Source organism: Protopterus annectens, chromosome 6.part1 (genome assembly GCF_019279795.1).
Source record: "Protopterus annectens isolate FY-2018-M chromosome 6.part1, PAN1.0, whole genome shotgun sequence".
NCBI lineage: Eukaryota > Metazoa > Chordata > Ceratodontiformes > Protopteridae > Protopterus > Protopterus annectens.
Genome location: NC_056738.1, coordinates 408,129,480 through 408,153,531, shown reverse-complemented (window position 1 = coordinate 408,153,531; position 24,052 = coordinate 408,129,480). Strand labels below are relative to the sequence as shown.

The window sequence follows — 24,052 nt, the reverse complement described above, 5'->3', positions numbered from 1 at the left end:
TCAACGTCAAAAATGTAACAACAGTGCACTCTGCTGGAAGAAAGCTGATAAGTCAAGCCTTGTATGACTGTTTAATCTCAAACTCAGAGCCGTGATGTCTGGACCAGCAGATTCTTTCTATTGTTTTGAGACCAGAGTTAATTTCTAGATTTTACATATATAATGTCTTTAATTGCTGTGGTTTCCTAACCAGGTGCAAGATCAAAGATATGTTAAACTCTGAGTTTCTGTTAGCCTGCGAAAACAGAAAAGCATCAAGAATGATGTAATGTGAAGCAGCACTTTGTTATCAATTTAAGGACACAAAGAAAGGAGAGCATTTTTGGATTTTGTCTAAAGCTGACAACAACTCACTAGGTTGGCAATTGGCTTGTAGTGGTTTGGGTAGTGAATTCCTGTAGCTTGTGTACAGTGATCACTGAAGGTGTTTTGTACTCTAAATCAGCTACACAGTGAATATTTAGAGTTCAGATCACAATTGTTTTATTTCTTTTGTTAGCTTAGTTAGTCAGGGAGAGCAGGCAAGCATGTCAGCAGAGGAGTATGCCAAGCTGTCAATGAGCCAGTTGTCTGAGATGTGCCAAGCTAAGGTACTGGTGCATGGAAACCTGACTAAGGCAGACATGATTGCAGCTTTGGTCACAGCTGCATCAGAAAACAGCAATCAGGGGAGCAATCAGACTGGCCATGGAGATGTACAACACTCAGAGAATGGACAGCTCAACCTTTCTGCAGAGGACTTAAAATCTATCTGGATCTAAAGAGACTTGAGTTGGAGGCCAGGCATTTGAAAACAGAAGCAGCAGAGAAACTGAGATGTCTACAGGCTGAGGAGAATGAGAAACTGCTATGCCTGGAAGCTAAGGAAAGGGAGAGGCAGAGGCAGCATTAAAATGAGATTCTGACTCTTCACCAGAGTCATGAAGGTAATGGGAAAGGTAGTAACTGGACCCTAGAAGCACAAAAGGTCAGTAAATTTCTTCCACAGTTTACAGAGGGGGATACTTTTGATAGTTTCATTCACATGTTTGAGAGGGTATGTAAACAGTATGATGTTGACCAAAGGCTCTGGGTATGGTTCCTGACCTCCTTACTCCACGGTAAAGTTGTAATTGTGTTGTCTAAACTTTCTGATCACAAATATTTGGATTATACCGCTGTTAAGAATTGCCTGTTAGAATTTTTTAAGCTAACAACTAAAACTCATAGGAAAAAGTTTTGTGAGCTTTGACGCAAGGCAGAAGAAAGTGTGTGTGAATATGTTGCTGAACTGAGCACTTAGTTTCATAGGTGGGTGAGTGGATGCCAGGTCACCACTTTTGAAGGGCTGGCAGACCTTTTGGTGAGGGAATAAGCCCATAGCACTTTTCCTGAGGACATGAGGATCTGGTTAGCTGATAGACGATGTGCTACTTCAGATGAGTTGGGGAAGAAGGGAGACCTATACCTAACAAGCAGGGCATCCCTGCACAGAAAAGGACCCCCCCCAGTACTGGTCATAGGCTTAAAGAAACCCATGGTGGGCAGCCCAGACTGTGCCAACAGAATCTGGCAGTAGCAGGGGGAGCCACTAGTCCAGGTACATGTCCAGAACCTAGGGTTAAATGCTTTGAATGCAACCAGTGAGGCCATGTGGCATACATATGCCAACAAAAGCAAGGTGGAGAGCAAAAGGTGAGGGAGCCAGTAAGTGGAAAAGACAAAATGTCAATAGTAGGTTGTCTCGAGACAACAAGGGTACCAAACTACCATCCTACAGATGTCCTGATAGGGATGGATTTGGATGAGGCAGTACCATGTGTTAATGCAGTTACACACAGTCAAGCTTTGAGACAAGAATGTGGATCTGGTAGCCTGGGGGAGACCTATACAGACCACATACTTGCAGCCAGGACTGATGAAGTGGTTACTTCAGGGAGGGAGCTACTCTGTTGCAGTGAGACTGAAGGTGAGCCACAGCTGCTTGTGGGTACTGATGTTCCCTTGGACAGAGTGACTGCAAAGGTAGAGGTGAGTAGCAGTACCCAGGCTGACAGTGAGGCACCCCTGTCAGAGGATGCCAGACTTCCTGGGGAAGGGGAACTGGGAAGGGTTACAAAGAGTGAGTTGAGACAGGTTCAACTCTCAGAACCTACATTCAAGGCCCGAGGCATGTAGCTAGTGAGGCACCTGATTCTCAAAGGAAGGGGGGGTTATGTATACTTTGACAAAGGGTTACTGTATAGAGAGTGGACCCCTGAGGGAGGGCTAGAAGGCGAGAGAATACAGCAGTTGGTAGTGCCTATAGCTTACCATCTGGTACTTCTAGCCATAGCTCATGATATTCCCTTTGCAGGTTATATGGGCATAAAACATACAAAGAGACATGTTATGCAGAACTTCTATTGGCCTGGAATTTCCAGAGATGTAACAGGGTACTGCAGGACCTGTGAGCAGTGCCAAAAGATAGGCAAGGCAGGAGACAAGGTTAGAATGCCTTTGATGCCTTTGTTCGTGATTGAGGAGCCATTTCAGAGGGTAGCTATGGATATTGTGGGGCTTCTAAGTACCTTACGTTCCACAGGGAAAAGGTATATCGAAAAGCAGTAGTAGATAATGCTGCAAGGTACCTTGAGGCAGTGGCTTTGTCCACCATTGAGGCAGAAAAGGTGGCAAATGCTTTGTTAGAGATTTTCAGCAGGGTAGGTTTCCCAAAAGAAATACTGACTAACAGGTGCCAATTTCATGTCAGACCTGCTGGCTTGTCTGTGAAAGTACTCTGGGGTGAAGCACTTGAAGACTACCCCCTGCCATCCCCAGACTAATGGTCTTGTTGAGAGGTTAAACTCTACAACCAGGTCCATCCTATGGACATTTGCAGACCAGTTTAAGAGGGAGTGGGACAAATATTTGCCCCATCTGTTGTTTTCTTACAGAGAGGTTCCCCAGGAATCCACAGGTTTTTCACCCTTTGAGTTGCTGTATTGGTGTAGGGTGAGGGGATCTCTAGATTTAATTTGTGATGAGTGGGAGGGTGAGTTTGAATCTCACAAGGAGTCTGTTGTGGCATATGTCCTAAACTTCAGGACAAGGCTCAGGGAACTCATGGGCTTGTTCCAAGAAAACCTGTCAGAAGCCGAACAACAGAAAAAAGTATGATATGACAGGAATGCTCGAGCTAGAGAGTATGCTGTAGGGCAGCAGGTAATGGTTCTCATTCCTATCAGACACAACAAGCTGCAAGCAGCTTTAGAAGGACCCTACCAGCTGATAAGAAAGGTAAGTGATGTTAACTACATGGTGGAACTGCTAGGCAGGAGCACAAATTGTACCATGTTAACATGATGAAACCTTAACATGATAGGGAGGTCCTTGTGCTGAGTATTTGCAGTGGATTGCAGGAGGAGTCTGAGGGAGATCTGGTGACTGATGTTCTCAGTGAGGCTTGGACTGACACCTCAGTGGAAGGGGTAACACTGTCCCAGCAGCTATCTCCTACCCAGGTTTGAGAAATCCAAGCAGTATTATAAGAGTTTGGAGACATGTTCACTGGGAAACCAGGGTGCACCAGGTGGATACAGGACCACAAAGGCCTATTAGGCAGGCCCCTTATAGGGTGCCTGAGAGAGTCAAACAGACTCTATGGGAGGAGAAACAGGAGATGTTGGAAGTGGGGTAATCCAAGAGTCCAAAAGTCCCTGGGCCTCCCCAGTGGTGCTGGTGCCAAAGAAGAATGGTAGCACCAGGTTCTATGTGGACTACAAGAAATTAAATAGCCACACAGAGTCAGATGCTTACTCTGTGCCTAGGACAGATGAGGCCCTAGATCAGCTGGGTGGGGCTAAGTATCTTACCACCATTGATCTTACCAAGGGTTACTGGAGGGTGCCCTTGACTACCAGTGCTAGAGAGAGGTCAGCCTTTGTGACTCCTTTTGGCTTGTATGAGTTCAAAAAGATGTCCTTTGGGATAAAAATTGCCCCAGTGACTTTTCAGAGGCTGGTAAATCATATCCTAGCAGGAGCAGGAGGGTTTGCCCTTGCTTACCTAGATGATATTGCCATCTACAGCTATTCCTGGCAAGAGCACCTTCAACATATCAGGGAGGTGCTGGGCAGACTACAGAGGACAGGGTTGACCATTAAGCCCAGCAAATCTCATGTGGGTATGGCAGAGGTCTCCTACCTGGGACATAGAGAGGGGAGTGTTAAGATGAGTCCAGAACCTGCCAAAGTGGAAGCCATTCAGGCATGGCCTGCACCTGTTACCAAAAAGCAGGTAAGGGCATTCTTAGGGACAGCAGGGTACTACAGAAAGTTTGTCCCCAGTAATAGTACCATAGCTGCTCCCCTCACAGAACTGACAAGGAAAAACAGGCCACATAAGATAGTGTGGACCCCAGTATGTGAGCAGGCATTCCAGAAGCGTAAAGAAGCTTTGGGAGGACCCCCTGTGTTAGCCAGTCCAGATTACAGCAAATAATGTGTTGTGCAGGCGGATGCTTCAAACCATGGCATGGGGCTGTACTTAGCCAGATTTCTTCAGAGGGAGAAGAGCACCCAGTGGTTTATCTCAGTCATAGGCTTCAACCCTGGGAGGAATGATATGAGCTGTAGAAAAGGAATGTCTAGCCATAGTATGGGCATTGCAGAAACTTCAGTCTTATCAGTATGGAAGAAAACTCACTGTAGGTATGGATCACAATCCCCTAACATGGTTACACCAAGCCATCCATTAAAATGCCAAGTTGCTAAGATGGAGCCTAGGGTTGCAAGCATATGCTATGTCAGTGCAGCACTGCAGTGGGGTTAGCAACTACAATGCACATGGGCTCTCAAGACAGGGAATGAGGTAAGGTATACTCAGATAGACCTAACCCTCTCAAGCAACGTTTCTCAAGGGTCACTTGAAAAAAACTAGCTTGAGTTCTCTGGGGGGCAGTAGGGGAAGATATGTGAAGGCTGCCAACCTAGCTAGATAGAATTTTGTAGATAATTCCATGTCATTTTTAAATATTAACATAAGCCACAGGCTTGTTCTCTTAAATGGAAGAAAATTGTGTTAAATGTTGAATGTCAAAAATGTAACAACAGTGCGCTCTGCTGGAAGAAAGCTGATAAGTCAAGCCTTGTATGACTGCTTAATCTCAAACTCTGAGCCATGATGTCTGGACCAGCAGATTCTTTCTATTGTTTTGAGACCAGAGTTAATTGCTAGATTTTACATATATAATGTCTTTAATTGCTGTGGTTTCCTGACCAGGTGCAAGATCAAAGATATGTTAAACTCTGAGTTTCTGTTAGCCTGAGAAACCAGAGAAGTGTCAAGAATGATGTAATGTGAAGCATTACTGTGTTAGCAACTTAAGGACACAAAGAAAAGAGAGCATTTTTGGATTTTGTCTAAAGCTAACAACTCACCAGTACTCTGCATTTGCTCTATATGTAAGTTTATTTAGAACTCTGATTGCTCTTAGGAAACAATAAAAAAAAAACAGTAAGTTTAGTCTAGCTGTTTTAATATTTATGTCATAACTATTCAACAGTATTATTTTAAGCAATTTCCTGTGATGACTGAACTCTTGATTAGCACTGTGTAATAAGAAGTATTGTCTTGTGTTTTTATTATTTATTATTAAATATTTTTAAACATTTCAACTGTGGCTGTTTTGTGTAGAGATACTTTAAGCTCTAGAGTACATTGCATGTATATAGTGATACTGTACAAAGCCACTCCAATATTCTTGCTGCTCAGTCACACTTGCTGTTTGGAAAATAATATTGCACAGTAAAATTGGGCACCCTTTGGTAAGGGCCTTATTAGGAGCTGATATTAGTGGTAGGTGGCAGCTGGTACTACCTTATAGACTGGCAGGAAGGGGCATAGCTGGAGAACTTGTGCCAGCCTTCCCCAGGAGTGTCTGTATGTTTCTATATAACTCATATCTTAAAGAGTGTATGTGTGCCAGCTACTTGGGCAGGGACACAAAGCACTGGTTGGACACAGAGGGTGTTGGAGGTTTTAGCTTGACCACTAGGCTGAGACCTTTACCCTATAGCTGTGCCAGTGAGGAGTTTTATTGGGGATCTGGGAAGAAATGGAGAAACCAGACCCAGACTGACTGTGATCTCTGTGTGCCCTTAAGGAAATGTGTATTTTACTGGGTGTGTGTTTGTTATCCTTCCCAATGTGGATACCCCTCAGTGGTATTAGTGGTGATGATTGAGGTTCCTTGATTACTGGGTCAGTGCACGGGCATCACATATGTGCCCCAGGTTGGTGTAAGCCTAGCACTGAGCAGCATTTTACCTTCTGCAAGGATGATGCTACAATATGAACAAAAGATGACTAACTTTAATAATTGTCTTAGTTTCTGGTGTTATTCTAGGGGCAAAGATAAATTACTTGATATTTTAATTTATGGATTACTGAATAAATGTGTGTTTATGTTTGCCCTGCTATAGTGTCAGTTTTGGAACTTAAAGTTGTAGAGAATGAGGGCAGTTAGCCACACACTTGCCACTTTTTTAGTTCTTTGTAATAAATTTGCAGCCAAGTACAAACCACATTTAAGCTATGAATCTGACCAAAGGACTTTAAATAAAGACATTAAACAATATTTGTCAGCATGGAAGGAAATGCTCAACGGACCAAGCTGTTTTTCCAGGGATGTTTTGCACCTCTCCCTTCTAGGCTTTTGAATAATAGCTAAAACATTGGCCTCCCCAGTAGTGTCTTTTTTAGGCAATGCCAGACTAAAAGTACTTCTAACATAGCAAATCAAAACCAAGAACATTTAAAGGTGTTATTGCTCAATGCTAGGAGTCAAAACAAAAAGCTCCACTCCCTAAAATCTCTCTTCACCCTAGAGAATACTGACATCTGTGCGGTCAGTAAGACATGGTTTAAAGCCAACGGAGAGCACACCAGCAGAGCAAGGTTAAAATACCTTCCACACATTTAGACCATCTACTACACAGAAAGGAACTAAAGGTGGAGGTGTCTCAATTTACATAAAAAGTAAATATACCTCAAGTCTGGCCAAATAGGACAATGCACTTGAATTTCTCCATGTTCAAATAACCACAGGAAAAATCCTGTGCCACTTTCTTGTAAGATATAGGCCCCCCTCTATGACCCAGGGAACCCATACTATGTATTTAAACTTATTGGAAACACTCATCATCCAACCCAATACCATATTCATAGGCGACTTTAATTACTCCACTGTTAACTGGGAATCATGTATGACACCAAACGTACAAGCACAGATTTCTAGATTTTGTAAACCCAAACATGAACCAGATTGTCAGTACATCAACCAGGAGTGCAACCTTACTGGATCTGATCCTCACTAATATAGGAGAGTGCTGCACACCCCCTAGTGCAATGTCTTCTCTGGTAAGGTCAAACCACAAAAAGGTCTCCTTTGAAGTAAAAATAAAACCTGGAACCCAGCTAACCCTGGAATATTCTGGAACTACCCTAAGCTAACGTCCTACTATTAAGTGATAACCTGACAAAATGTCAAGCCCCCATAAACCCTCAGAACACCACTGCCTACTCAGAACTATTCATTGAAACCCTATAGAAGCACGTTAATAGCTGCATAGAGGCAGGTCGACCCACCAGGAAGAAGTATAGAACTAACTCAAAAAACAAGCCACCCCGGTGGACTCACAACATCAAAAGACTATAACAGAAGGAAGAAAATCATGGCAAAAATGAAGCTCACATTTTAACAATATTTCATTCCACTATTAGGTCCTATTTCTCCTTCCACATCTTATGCATGTGCCACTGTACAAGTACATTGAACAAGTATGCCTTACCTGTATTAGTTCCTCTACCTCAGGGGTTTATTTCCACATATCTGTCTCTCTGTATCTGACACACACACACAAACACACAGATATAAATATGTTTTCCCTTTTTATAAGTTCAAGTTTAACAGTAATTCATATTCTCAATACATTTCTACATTTGTTTGATAAAATCAGATTATATCAAACATCTCTGATACTTAGACAGTTGCTGCCCCACCTATGCCTGAACAAGCAGATTTAAATTTAACTTCCACAAGCCAAAGGACTTTAAATGAAGACATTAAACAATTAAAGAAATTAAAGATTGATGGCCTACGTCCAATCTTATCTGGAGATCGGGCTGAGATTGCATCTTGGAAGGGCATTATGAACTCAGGACTGTCACAAAGGTGCCATTTGCTTTATTTTGAAATTGCAAAGATAAATTACTTGATATTTTAATTTATGGATTACTGAATAAATGTGTTTATGTTTGCCCTGCTATAGTGTCAATTTTGGAACTTAAAGTTGTAGAGAAAGGGGGCAGTTAGCCACACACTTGCCACTTTTTAGTTCTTTGTAATAAATTTGCAGCCAAGTACAAACCACATTTAAGCTATAAAATAATTATGTTAATGTAACTGTTGTGGTGCGGGTATATTTAACTGTTGCCTATGACCGTGGAGGAATTACTAACTGTTGTGGTGCGGGTATAATTAACTGTTGCCTGTGACCTTGGAGGAATTACTGACTGTTGTGGTGCGGGTATATTTAGCTGTTGCCTGTGACTGTGGAGGAATTACTGACTGTTGTGGTGCGGGTATATTTCACTGTTGCCTGTGACCATGGAGGAATTACTGACTCTTGTGGTGCGGGTATATTTAACTGTTGCCTGTGACCGTGGAGGAATTATTGACTGTTGTGGTGTGGGTATATTTAACTGTTGCCTGTGACCGTGGAGGAATTACTGACTGTTGTGGTGTGGGTATATTTAACTGTTGACTGTGACCATGGAGGAATTACTGACTGTTGTGGTGCGGGTATATTTAACTGTTGCCTGTGACCATGGAGGAATTACTGACTGTTGTGGTGCGGATATATTTAACTGTTGCCTGTGACCGTGGAGGAATTACTGACTGTTGTGGTGCGGGTATATTTAACTGTTGCCGATGACCGTGGAGGAATTACTGACTGTTGTGGTGCGGGTATATTTAACTGCTGCTTGTGACCGTGGAGGAATTACTGACTGTTGTGGTGTGGGTATATTTAACTGTTGCCTGTGACTGTGGAGGAATTACTGACTGTTGTAGTGCGGGTATATTTAACTGTTGCCTGTGACCGTGGAGGAATTACTGACTGTTGTGGTGTGGGTATATTTAACTGTTGCCTGTGACCGTGGAGGAATTACTGACTGTTGTGGTGCGGGTATATTTAACTGTTGCCTGTGACCATGGAGGAATTACTGACTGTTGTGGTGCGGGTATATTTAACTGTTGCCTGTGGCCGTGGAGGAATTACTGACTGTTGTGGTGCAGGTATATTTAACTGTTGCCTGTGACTGTGGAGGAATTACTGACTGTTGTGGTGCGGGTATATTTAACTGTTGCCTGTGACCATGGAGGAATTACTGACTGTTGTGGTGTGGGTATATTTAACTGTTGCTTGTGACCGTGGAGGAATTACTGACTGTTGTGGTGTGGGTATATTTAACTGTTGCCTGTGACCGTGGAGGAATTACTGACTGTTGTGGTGTGGGTATATTTAACTGTTGCCTGTGACCGTGGAGGAATTACTGGGGAGAAGCATGAAAATGCAGGTAGAATCTGACCAGATGTTGGTACTGCTAACTACAAATACAGCTAATTATGTTAGCCAACATAGCTGTGCCCCAAGACTGTGACACTCTGAACAACCTAGTCAGGGAGGATGACTTGGAATCTTATGTAGAGACATTTTGAGTGTTATGACATCATAGAAAATTGGTACTGAGCAAAATGGGCATGAATCCTATCTTCTCAAGTGACAAAGTAGCAACAGAGGCACACAAAAAAACATACATGGAAGTGGCTGCAACTGACTGCAAGAGCTATGATAAACTTTACATAGAACTGTAACATTTCAAAGCTGGATTTTTAACTTTGATAAATTGGTAGTGCACAGATGCATGATCTAAAGTATATTTTTAAACTCTGGCTTGAACCTGATAGCAACAGCAAAACAAAAATGTTAGAAATTTTAGCAGTGGATAGGTTTAAATGAGCTTTGCCAAGTGAAATAAAAAAAATACTATTGCAAAGTGATCACAAGAACTGTCTGCTTATAATGATAAAACTGTAGTAAGACATGTAACCTTTTTCATGAAATAGAAAGCAGCAGGTATATTATTAATTTGTTAGAAATATGGAGGGAGGAGTCACAATGCTAAATTCAGTATATGATATGCATGCTTTACATGAGGATGTTACAATATCTAAGATAACTGAGCCAGCCGTGTGTCACTGGGTTACAATCAAGCTAGTGTAATGTACTGTATTATTAGAAGGAAGACATGTTCGACATCTACTATATTCCAAAACCATGATTTCCCTTTTCAAGTTTCCTCTAGTGTGTAAAAATAAAATTACTACCAAAAAGTGTGGGTAATATATATTCATTGTGACAGAGATTAATATCATCTTACACCTGTAAAAATGTAAACAGTTTTGGGAAAAATCATTTTATTCTGTGGCTGTAACCCCTGATTTAATCCATGATTATTATAGGAAAAACTCTTTCCCATTTTAAAATATTATGTGAGAATGTGGGAGAATGTAAAGACAAAATGTGAAAAGATGATATAACCATTTAGTATAAGAATGCAGTAGCAAGAAAGTGACACACAGAGATTCAGATTTGAAACCAGAAGAAGGAAGTTGGCATGGAAACTACAAAAAGAGACAGAATGCAGTTGTGGTTAGACAGTAAATAATATTTAGCCTGTTTTCAATGACAGAGCATCAGAACACCAGCATGGTAAGAGATGTCAGTGCAGGAACTGGTGATAAACTGATAGTAAATTCTGAAGTAAAAAAAAAATCAGTACAAAAACTATTAGCACGGGAACTTAGGCAAACATAATAAAAGAAAGGCAAGTTAGGGAGGACCCAAGGACCAAAGTGAGCAACATGAGTATGGAAAGTGAGATAAGCAGCAAATAGAGTTCTGAGCCCATTTCTGCTAGTATAAAGCATTAAATGAAGCTGTAGTTGGACTCTAAGCAGCGTGAATTTGTGATCCTAGAAAACAAGTAAAGAGTAGCATGATTAATTTTGTTTTAACATACCCTTTGCACTGAACAGGGCAACATAGAAAAGGAAAAAAAATGTGATTAGTCAAGGCTGTATCTGTTGGAAGTGTTTTATCCAACTGCAAAAGTCTTTCACTTATTTAAATAGGTTTTAATATTGTTTCTGTAGATTATGATGAAGTCCCCGGTTTGTCAGGGATGAAAGCGCTCAGTTCTATTCTTCATTAAAGTGTGGTGTGGAAACCTATTAGTCCTCCATTGTGTGCAGTTCCTTCTACTTTGGGTTAATTAAATTATAAATAAGTCGCATACACATTAAAAAAGCCAGAATGGAAAGGTGATATTTTAAGTAGAACAAAAGGGAGAGGGAGAGAGTATAACCAAGGCTCTAGAGGAAAAATGTGGTGATTAATAAAACATAAGAAGTTCCTATTTCTTCTTATTTCTATTTTTGAGTTAAAATATTGCCTCTTATGCAGACTAAATAATGAAAGAGAAGAAATTCTGCATTGGTAACTAGTTCCAAAACTTAAGAGGGGTAATAATAATGAAGCTAGTTCATATCGTATCATATGTTAAGAATCAAATAAAACTGGCAAAACTATAGCAAGTTTATTAGGTATATTTTAACTGGCCAGACATCATGAAAGAAATACAGTCACTCCAAAATTAAATGTGAGGTCACTAATATTAATTTGCCAGTTGATTACAAGAACTGGCTATCAGTAATTAAAAAGAAATTCTGACAGTACTGAGACTAGAAAAAGTCTGCCTTGTGTGCAGTATGATTACCTGTCAAAATACTGCATGCGTATAGGGATGCATTACCTACATGTGGAACAATGTGTGTGCGGCACGTGTGTGTGTGTGTGTGTGTGTGTGTGTGTGTGTGTGTGTGTGTGTGTGTGTGTGTGTGTGTGTGTGTGTGTGTGTGTGTGTGTGTGTGTGTGTGTGGGTGTGTGTGTGTGCAATTTTCATGATGCAGGATAAATTAAAAGACCTTTAAAGGACTTCACATATGAACATGAATATGCATTACCGAAAGGGATGCAAACAGTGCTCTGCCCAAACTTCTTTTAAAGAGTCCAGGGCATCATTTTAGCTTTTCTGTCTTAGCTACACTTAAGGAAAACAAAACAGATGAAGATATAGATTGCATTGTAGATTACAGGTCAGTAAATGTTCTGAAATGAATGGAAAAATCAGTGTTGAGCCATGGTTGGCTACAGTGTGGAGTTATTAGGAAACTGGGATTTAAAAGAGATGCCATGTTTCATTGCAGATGATCTGCTTGTGATAGCGTCAGGTCTGTTATCTGTATTAAATTATTCAGAGTTTTTAACAACTGTAATGTTTTTTTATATAAAGATAAGAGTTTTTCATATATATGCAGTTCATAATGCCGACAGTTCAGAATGCTGGCAGTTCATTTTACCAACAGTTCAGAATGTCATTAGTTCATTTTGTAGACACATGTAAGCATGTGGGTGTTGTGGTGGGAGTGTGCTTGTACAAATGTTGGCAGTTTGGGTTTACAGTAGGGGTTAGGCAAGAGGATAGCTTTAGTGTTTTGTGTGTGTATTTGTGAGAGTGTGTGTGTATGTGTCTGAGCTTGTATTTTATATCTGTAGTATTACAAAAAGGATTTGTATAAGGTAAGGTACAGGGTTAGGCAGGGTTTAGGGTATGGGTAGTGCTAGCGTGCATTAGCTGGTGATACAGAACTTTGTTAGTGGAAGAGAAATTCAATGTTTTATGATTGACTCTTATTAGTCATTCAGTGTTTTGTGATTCTCTTTTTTTCTGCCATTTGTGAGTTACTCTTGAATTTTCAACCTTTCATGATAGAAACATAAATGTGTGTGCGTGTGAGTTTCTGTGTGTGTGTGTGTGTGTGTGTGTGTGTGTGTGTGTGTGTGTGTGTGTGTGTGTGTGTGTGTGTGTGTGTGTAGGTCCACTTCTTAATTTAAAAAGATCAGAATATCGAGATTCCCAGAATCTCAAGGTTCTGAAATCTCGGAATTAAGAAATAAAAAAAAAAAAAACATGACAACTGATAAAACCATGTTTTTGCAAGGGGGCAAGCCTTCATGCACCTACCACACCCCCTGGAACCTAAATATACTAAGTCCAAGATCACTGTACAGTGAAGAGAATGGTAATGTACATTGCTGTACCGTGCGGAATGGGAACATTACCATTGCCTTCACTGTAGCTCGATCTCGGAATTAGTATATTTAAGTTGCAGGGGCTGTGGTGGGTGCAGGGGCAAGCCCCCCTGCAAAAATATGGTTTCAGTAGTTGTCACTTTTTATTTTATTTTTTTATTTCTTTAATTTCAAGATTTCAGAACCTCAAGATTTTGGTTTCGATATTCTGAATCTCAACATTTTGATCTTTCAAAATTAAGAAGTGGATCCATGTGTGTGTGTGTGTGTGTGTGTGTGTGTGTGTGTGTGTGTGTGTGTGTGTGTGTGTGTATATATATATATATATATATATATATATATGTGTGTGTGTGTGTGTGTGTATACATATATATATATATATATATATATATATATAGAGATATATATAGAGAGAGAGAGAGAGACACACACACGCACACACACACACACACACACACACACACACACACACACACACACACACACACATACATATTAGCTTTTTTAAACTGAATAAGTGAGAATTTCCACCATGACCCAAGCCAACAGCAATGATTTTGAACTGTACAAGTAATGCATATGTGTATGCATGTGTCTGGTAGATATGGACAGGAAGTAGAACATAGGCAGTACATCATACAGTATACACAGACATTACAGCATATAGAGGAAACAATTAATAAATACACGAACTTAGGCAGAAAAAGCACCAAGGCTAACGTAAAGTCCCAAAACTGGAAGCAAATATCTGAGCAAATTAATCCACATGAACAAATCCAATGTTCGTTAAAGATATTTATTGAATCCAATTTAAAATAAAAATAATAAAAAGTCCCTAGATGCTCACATACGATAAGCGCTTTCGATTAGGTCTTCTTCAGATCATAATTAAAATTGCTTTTATACAAGATCTTTAACATTCAGTTGGCCAATGACAACTTACAAAATGCTAATAACCAGTAACTTTTCTTCCTTCCAAGTCTCGTTTAATTCGTAATACCAATCAAAAGTTTTCATAGTTAAATCCCGCCTTTAATTTGGTTGCACTGGCATTGTTGACTAATATGCAAATTCGCTGTACTGGCAACCAATGTCAGCTCAGCAATATATTACCAATAGGAATTTGTGCTTTAGCCATACCCCTTTGTTGGTCATGGTGGTAATCCCTATAGTAAATATGCAAAGTAGCTGGAAGCTCACAGCCAATAATGGACGACAATAATCTGTTTTGGCCAATTAAAATAATAACTGAGCTAAATGACTTGTCGCTCCCTTCTTTCACTTGTATTTAACAAATTTTATAATATTATGTTCTCTCTGGTTCTTGTATAGAAAAACTTTCACCTAGAGCTTGTTAAAGAAAAGCCGATCAAAATATCTTTTTCATAACAAAATATTCATCGAACCCAGGCAGTGATTGTCTAATAATAATGCGTGATCTATCATCGCAATAAACTATGACTCGTAAGACACTGTATGATTCCCAAATGGCAGCATTACTAAAACTGAACTGTACTATTCACTGAGGATGACACCCGCACTTGAAGGAAAGGGAAATATCCCCAGACTTGTTATTTTACAGCCACTGTGCCTTACTTGAACTGATATTGGAGAATAACTATTTTTGTGTATAGGTTCATAGGTTGATACTAGGCTGTCTGCCCTAGGGCATTTACAAGCCTAGCCAGAGTGTGTTTGGCTTTTGCCACCCTTCTTAGATTAGGTGACTGTGCCTCTGTATAGTAGGTCACAGAAAATAGCCCATTTAAGGTTAGTTTACCGTGCCTCTGTCTAGCAGTGACGCAGAAGAGATCCCAGGGGTAAATTTACGATCTCCCATCCAAACGTCAAGATTCTTCTTGAAGAGGGTCAATGAGGGCTCTGTCTGACATGGACTGGGATTTTGTTCCAGAGTGAGGGGAGCCACTGGGATATGAATCTGTCCCTCCAGCATGTCGAAAAAATGTATCTACAAAAATAAGGGGGTTGCCATGGGCACCCCTTGTGCCAATAGTTATTCGAATTTAGTTCTAGTAAATTGGGAATTACAACATGTTCTTCATCCCAACAATCCATGGCATAAACATATTCTTTACTATGGACGTTTTGTTGACGATTTATTTATTTTATGGCAAGGAAAGATCGAATAATTTCAGCAGTTTAAAATTTATCTTGATTCCACTACAACATTCTTAACATTTACAGCTAATTATTCTAAAGAAAGAGTCAGTTTTCTTGATGGTGAAAGTTTTTCTATACAAGAACCAGATAGAATATAATATTATAAAATTTGTTAAATATAAGTGAAAAAAGGGAGCGACAAGTCATTTAGCTCAGTTATTATTTTAATTGGCCAAAACGGATTATTGTCATCCATTATTGGCTGTGAAATTCCAGCTACTTTGCATATTTACTATAGGGATTACCACCATGACCAACAAAGGGGTGTGGCTAAAGCGCAAAATCCTATTGGTAATATTAGCTCAGAGAGAGATGTTTTGCCAAGCTGACATTGGTTGCCAGTACAGCGAATTTGCATATTAGTCAACAATGCCAATGCAACCAAATTAAAGGCGGGGTTTAACTATGAAAACTTTTGATTGGTATTACGAATTAAAAGAGACTTGGAAGGAAGAAAATTTACTGGTTATTAGCATTTTGTAATTTGTCATTGGCCAATTGAATGTTAAAGATCTTGTATAAAAGCAAGACTGTCCCTATTTTAATTACGATCTGAAGAAGACCTAATCGAAAGCACTTATCGTATGTGAGTATCCAGGGACTTTTTATTATTTTTATTTTAAATTGGATTCAATAAATATCTTTAACGAACATTAGATTTGTTCATGTGGATTAATTCGCTCAGATATTTGCTTCCAGTTTTGTGACTTTACATTAGTCTTGGTGCTTTTTCTGCCTAAGATTGTGTGTTTTTTCTAATGGATTGGCAGTTCCACCACAGCAGTTGGGAGATTATTTTTGAACAATTAATAAATGGAAGGCATGAAATTCAGAAAAATAAATGCATAGGCATTCTGCAAAATTATTAGAATGTACTCAAAACAGCCACAGAAAAAGATACACCAGTTAAGGTCTGGATAGAACTTATACCAGTATTTACATTTTATACAGGCGTCTGTGTATTATTTTAAAGTGGCTTTTTACACTGAAGCATGACCTACTGAGGGAAGAGTACTACAGTTAAGGCTATTTAACGAGAGAAGAATTTCCCTGCATTATGATCATAGCAGTGCTGCATTTGTAGGCCTTCAGTAGGTGGAGCTCGAGCTTATTGCAAAATGCAGAGTATTTATTAATACTTATTTATACTTATTTTTTGGGATAGCAAGTGCCAGATTGTTGGAATAATGTTAAAACATAATTTTTTTAGGTAGATTAAAGAGGAATATTACCAGCAAAGTACAATCATGGTCATAAAAGTAATGAGGGTTGTTTAATTTTTAGTTTGTTTGTTGATGGGACAGTAACTATTGTTAAGTAGTTTAAATGTTAGTGAATTGAGCAGCCAGTTGGCCATATGCAGTTGTGCCTCTGTTTGACATGGAGAAGCCCAAACTTTAAAATATAAAGTTATTTTTTTGCCAGCCATGTTAGGATGTTTGATCACATTCTCCGATTCTATTATTATTATTGCTACTATTATTAGCTTTACTTATTTATTTATTTTGAAAATTTTCTGTGAACTGGGGCTTGTTTGTTTCTAATGTCTGAGCATGAGCAACATGGAAAACAGGGGCTTGAATTGCTAAAGCTTGCAGATTATTTAGATAAGCCAAACTATCAGTGACGTTATCATTAAGAGGTTTAAGTAAAAGCCCCACAGATCTATAATGATAGAAGTAACATTAAGAGTAAAATGTACCAGAACTGTTGTGGTTATTGATAGTAATTTAACACTTTGGACAGTGCACATTCATTTTTAATCCATGCTGTCTGGATTTTTATATGTAACTGGTTGTAATTATTGTACCTCGGGAATAAAGCAGTTTTGGAACTGTTATCTTTAGTAATTTGGCATTATGTATCCATTTCTTGTATAATGACCAGTCTGTGAAGAATGTATATCTTGCATGCATATATGGACATCAAAGGCACTGATAATGATGTATTTTTATCAGAACATGCCAGTAACTGATACTTATTCATACAACCATAATCTTAATATTCTGCATAACAAAATGTAGAAAATTATGAGTAGCAAGCATTGCCATCATACTAGTATATTTGGTACTTTGGGTGTAATACTTATATAAATACATGCTGTGCAGTGGTACTGGTATGGTTTTAGCAATACAATATGTATACATTCCTTACAGTACCAGAGCTCCAAGTGCCTCTATAAAGCAGCTTAGTTCAGCAGGGAGCTAATATGGTTTTTGCTCTAGTAGCAGAGTTTTTATGCACTTCAAAGACATTAAAAAAGACAATGACTATATCATATCACATGTGGGCATACCTCACAACCTCTTAGAGGATGAAATCTGGACATTGCCATAAAAGTTGGGCATATGGTGGCCCAAAAATTGGGACAGTTTTTAAATATCGCTCTTATAAAAATAGAAAGTTGATAAAAGAACTGATTTTGCATTAGCGTGAATTTTCTGAATGGTATGAAGTCTGAAACTCATATGTCTGACATTATTTTCTGGCTTTAATCCTTAATGATTTGCCAGAAAACTGAACATTTTATGAGAAGCGCACCAAAATCTGAGGCAAAAATGTGGATACTCTGCAAAAATCTGTACAGATGAGAGCTATGCATGTGGGTGGTTCCATTGCTTATGTGGAATATTGCCTGGGTGATATCACTTTATGAGTATGTATTTACTGAAAGAAAATACAGTTTATTAATAGACTCACCCATCAGAGTGGCAAATAAACAGTTGAGCAGGACATACACTGCAGATGGTATGTCCTGAGAAAAGAATATGCTGTGGAAAATAAGGCAACTGCTACTAAAATAATTTAATTTTCAGCATATAATTAGTATTGTGTATGTTTGGCATTTTTCTTCACTGTATTCATTTTGAGAATTCTTATGCTACCCAAGTCTGTTTGTGCAGAATAAATATTAGTAATAGGTTGCATTTTACCTTCTAAACTTTTATTTTCACTTCCTTGTAACTAGGTGGAGTCCGGAATCTGCTCGTTGGCTGGTTTTAAATAATAAATCTGAAGTCGCTGTGAAGCAGTTAAAGCAAGTCGCGAAAATCAATGGAAGAAAGGAAGAAGGCGAGAAGGTGACTGCAGAGGTAAAGTGATGAGCTCACCTTAACAGGAAGAATTCGCAATGCCTCCATATACACTCACTAACGACAGCCGAATACAGATTAGCACTGTTTCAGAAATGTATAAAACTTCCATCTGTCCTTCTCCTGCTGTCTTTATGTAGACATTGCATTCTCTTTCCCAGAACGAAACAACTAGCTATTGGTAAACCTTTGTGGAATAGATCTAGAAATCATCACATCAGTCAACACTCCAACTTATTAAAACTAATAAATACATTTTATTTTATTTTCACTGCTAATATTTCCTCTTTCCTTTACCTTATCTTCTCTTCTCCATTCTCAGGCAGTCATAATGTACATTTTAAACATTTCCTGTCATATTACATTCCTGTAAAAACATTTCCGGTTCCATCTGTGTTCTGTGATTTCTCTGTCTAGTTTTCTTCTGTTCCTAACAGTCTTATTTTGTTGAAGCTATCTCTAATATTTTTGTTGGTTACACTTTCCTGTTTTACCCACTTCTAATGATTAGTTATATATAATTTACAGTGTATACGGATGCCTGTTTTACATTCATTTGCTCAAAATGGTATCCTCTTTGGACAAGCCTGTGTAACTGAAATGCATTTAGTCTTGTTTTGCACAGATCCCCAATTGTTTTTCACTCTGGCCCCAAAGATGACCAAAATTCAACTCTTCCTTTCCTGTCTTAAATGTATGTATACTTCCTATGTGTAATATACTGTGTGTAATATACTATGTTCCTTAACTGCATCCTTTGTTAATTGGTGATTTATTTCAACAGAAGACTGCTGTAAACTACAAACTCTACATATTCACTACAGGGAAGGACAAAGTTCCCAAGAAGGACAGAATACCCCACAAGGCTACTATGGTCTGCTGTACAATTCCCTTGTGTCCCTCCCTAGACTCCTATTTGAGCTGTTCAGCCTCCTTCAATCCACTGCCTATTTTGTCTGTCTCCTCTGCATTCTACTTTGCTCAAGGTAAACTCTGAACCTTGCTAACAAACATATCCACTACTTCCTGTCCTTTCGTCCACTTTAAACAGCATCTCAGTTTAACCAGATTTCTTGATACCATACTTAGTCTCTGGGTCTTAATGGATATAGAAACATTTGGGAGCTTCCACCACAAGGCATGAAAGCTGGATAGTTAGGCCCCTTACCCATTACAGCCACCCTCCCTCCCCAAACTAGGCTGACTTATACATACAGTCTGCTTCCACCTTCACATATCCAATCAAAAATCATAATGTACTCTGTCAATAAAAATGCCACAAATGTCCTGTACATTACTAGCTCATCACTAACTGATGCTTCTTTCTATACATATGGTGTATACTATAGACATAGCTGTAGAATTCTGTATATTTTTAAATACTTTATCAAATTATCACTTAAGACATAGGCACACATACATTAATAGCAAAGAAAAGAAAATAAAAGAAACAATATTTACAAGCGCACACACATTAATAGAAAAGAAAACAAACCATATTAACATTTTTCCATGTTTTTTATAACTGTCATCAGTCCAACATTACAGAAATTGCACAATTCCTGCCGTCCCTGAAACCTAACTCCTCCTCCTGACCATTGTTCTGCACATATTGTTCCCACAAATTCCATTTATCTGTATGAAATGTGCTCCTTCCTTTTTCTAAAGATCACTCTTCCACTTCCTTTATCTGTTTTGCAATATTCATTACTTCAAATACATTTCAAATACAGTTGGTTTAGTAATTAGTTTTTTTGGCAGCCAACAGAATTAAACTTAATAAGGTCTTACTATGCCTAGACAATTCAAATCCTGTGTCCAGCTGAAAATAATAAGTTCCTGTATTAGAGCCATTTGGTCCTCCAATATTTCTGACAGAGTACTCTGTAGGGAATTTTTAGAACTACAAACTCGCTACAAACCCCCAGTTTCCTATTTCTTCTTTATCATACATCCAACATTTGCTAAGTACTTGAGGAAAACTTTTTTGATATTTGCTTGGGGTATAATAATACCTATGCAAACACTTTCAAGTAAAAATGTTAAACCATCTAGGCTTTGTTGCATACATGAGAGCCATACATATGATCTCCCATTGTTCCCTTGTAAATTGCTTTGCCATTCTCTCTTCCCAGTCTCTTCTAACCTCCTCTGATTGATTCTTATAGTTATCATGCAGTACTTTATATGGCCTACTGGTCATCCCTTTTTTAAAAGCAGCTTCTGTTTTAGATCTGACTAAAAACTCTACCAGAGCAGATCGTTCACTTAGGACTCCCCTGTCCCTTTCTCCGGGCCTATACTCTATCAATCCTTGGTAGGGAAGGCAGTATCTAACCTGCATTCTTATTGCAATATTTTATTTCAGGTTGTTTGTCCACGTCAGTCAGTATTTTAGTATTGTTAGGTTTTAGATGTGAAAATTTTCTTTATACCTGAATTCTTTGTTGTTGATTTATTCGTTGGTCACCAGATAGTGTTAACATAATGTGAAAAAAATGATTCATCAGTCTGGGAGCCATATATGTTCTTGAACTGAATGAAATACTCCAGTCAGCGTTCCTATATTTTTAGGTTCCAGCATTAGGTCTAGAAAATACTATTGTTCTTAAAATGTCTACATGAATTTGTCTTGCATTTGAAGCAACTGCCAGATGGGGTTACTTGCCATAAATTCTACTGTTTACTACAGATATCGATAACCCGCGGTGGTGGTGCTGCGGTAGCATTGTCGCCTCACAGTAAGTCGCTGTCTGGTTCAATTCTCAGCTAGAGCGTCTTCTGCGTGGAGACATGCGTGAATGGGCATACCTTCGTTGAAGGTTGTGCATCAGGGCTGGTAACTCGGCACGTAAATATCAACTACCAATCATTAGCGGACTGCCTATGTTCATGGCTTTACTGAGCTCATGGCTGGGATCCATTAACAATTTACAAGAAGTTACTGTAGCCATATACATTATTTTGTTATTATCACAGTTTTTCACACCAGTCAGTTTTCTTAATAGTTTATGACTAAAATGAATTACTATTTCAGGAAGGCAGAATTTCTACTTAACTTTCGTATTATAGGCACATAGCAATTCTCTCTCTCTCTCTCCACTATCCAAAATTCTTGGGAATGCATTAGCTCTCAATTCCTAAAATGCTTGCCCTCCATCAGCATTTTATCACCCATGCAGCATTGCTTCTGTCCTAACCATTATACAACTACTGCCCTACTCGGCTTTACTAATACAGGCAATAGTAGCAGGAACTCTAGTGAACTTGTCTCCACACTACTTCTTTACCTGTCAAAAGAATTTGACACCATGTCACAACTATTAATACTTCTAAATCCCTCTGCATTACACATCTTTTCTTCATCTTTTCTTTGGTTTCAGATCTGCCTCTCAAACAGCGCACAAGCAGTGAAATAAAGAGAGGAATACTCAAACTTTTTACTTGTGTCCTTAGAGGAACCCCAAGAATCAGTTCTTAGGCCACTTTTATTCATTCTCTATGCAAATGATCTTCATTCCACAATAAAGCATCTATAGTTCTGTATGCAGATGACATGACTCTTATCTGCACACTGAAAACCCGACATAAATACAAAATAGTACACAACAACCTTTCTCATCTCTCCAGTCATAGCTAAATAAGTTCTCCTTAATCCTAAGAAGAATAAACTATTATTTACTCCTAAACATCTGTCACAAAAAAACTCTTCATTATATATTCAACCAATAATACCAAAATCAAGGAGGTGTCATATACTGAACTTCTAGGTGTCACAGTAAATGACAAAATGAAATTTGACCATCACATAATCCAAACAATAAATAAAACCCTTCAAAACCTTGGCTAATGATATAGAACCAAGCCCTATCTTATTAACAGAGGAAGAAAATACACAGCAGCAACCTTCCTATTGTCATCCATCCTATATTCCTTCTGAATACTCATCAGTCTTCAAACTACATTATTACATAAAATGGAATAATGCTATAACAAAGTCAATAAATTCACAGCTGTCAGTCAAACCTACCACTGCCTATCACTAAACCATCTAATGTGGTTAACCTTCACACGTCTCACTGTTAGTAACCCACAAACTTGTACATCAACCAGATCAATGTCCTGTTCAGTAATCTATTATCCAGGCTTACTCCCCACACAGAGAGCTAAGATCTGAGTGCAAGTATCTGCTTACTATTTCTAAACCCTGTAACACAGCAGGTAACTTATGTTTCTCAAACTGTATTTCAAAAGCATAGATCTCAATTCTTCTTTCTCTGAAATAAATCAGCAACCCAAACTCATTTAAAACTCACCTAAAGCAGTATCTGCTGAGTACATGCTCATCTCCTGTTTAAACAAACTTAACCTATCCTAAGAGTTAGAACTCACAAATTATTACTTAAAATAAAATCAAAGGTTATACGTCATATAACTTCAGCTTTACATTTCAACATCCCACTCTGGGGTTTTCACCTCTACTTTTTTCACAAGACATTCTGTATATTCTACCATCCTTCATTCTCCTCTTCGTCTCAACCATAACATTCAGAGTCTCTAACCTACATTTTTCCTTTTTCCCTCTCTCACTATGTTTCCACTTATCTTTCTTGCATTATTTTCTCTTTTCTTAACTTTCTCACTTCACCTGCTCTTTTTTTCTACAGTCAGCCCACCAACCTGCATGTCAACTGTTCATCAATAGTTTATCTGCTTTAATTAATGCTCCTTTTATTTTTGCACATTATATTTAGAATCCTTGATATTATTTTCCTTGTGACTTAATTACAACTCTATCATTTCAGTGTTTGTAAGATATTATCACACAATTACACCATATTACATTGTTGTTATAAAACTGTATTGTATAGCATTATATACGATGTCTTTTTTCTTTCTTTCTTTACACTTCATACTGTTATCTTTCACAGCTCTGTATTATTTTAAAACTTTCAAGAAATGAAATCATTAATCATAAATTGTGTTTTGTACTAAAGTTTTTCTTCCTGGGCCTCTACTGAAAATGGTCTTTTTTATGAGAGGTCAGACTAACCCAGTAAACATATGCCGATAGGTAGATAAATAAATAAGTAAAAGTGAATGTTTTAATTCTTGCATTTCATGTTGCTGTATTACTAAATGGTCGCCAGACAGTAATTTTGCAAATTGTTTGTTTACTATGGATGTAGCTTATAAAAAAGTCTGTTAGCACCATCTTGTGCTAACAAAATGTGAACAGAAGTGGTTTGTCATTCCAGGAGATTATATATGTTTCTGGGTTAAATGAAATACTGCAAAAAACATTTCTATATTTTCATGTTCATCATGTTCCAGCACTGGGTCCAGTAAGTATTACTTTCTTACAATGTCCATGTGAATGTCGTTTTTTTTTTTAAACAAAAATCATCTTTATTGAATTATCACTAATGGCACAGGTAATCATACATTAATAAAAAATGAAGACAAACCATATTGACATATTTTCAGTTGCACACATTATGCATCACAAATCTTCTATACAGTCATTGTTAATTGAACATT

The 24,052-nt window shown here is 38.4% G+C and overlaps 1 protein-coding gene across 1 annotated transcript in view; it reads left to right on the top strand.

The window, feature by feature from the left end:
* The window catches only part of LOC122805301 (solute carrier family 22 member 6-A-like), a 291,374-nt gene that overhangs the window by 91,987 nt on the left and 175,335 nt on the right, over positions 1-24,052 (top strand). Inside the window, exon 6 of the mRNA XM_044075389.1 lies at positions 18,388-18,511. Within this exon, the coding sequence (XP_043931324.1) occupies positions 18,388-18,511 (124 nt within the window). The remainder of the gene's footprint in view (positions 1-18,387; positions 18,512-24,052) is intronic.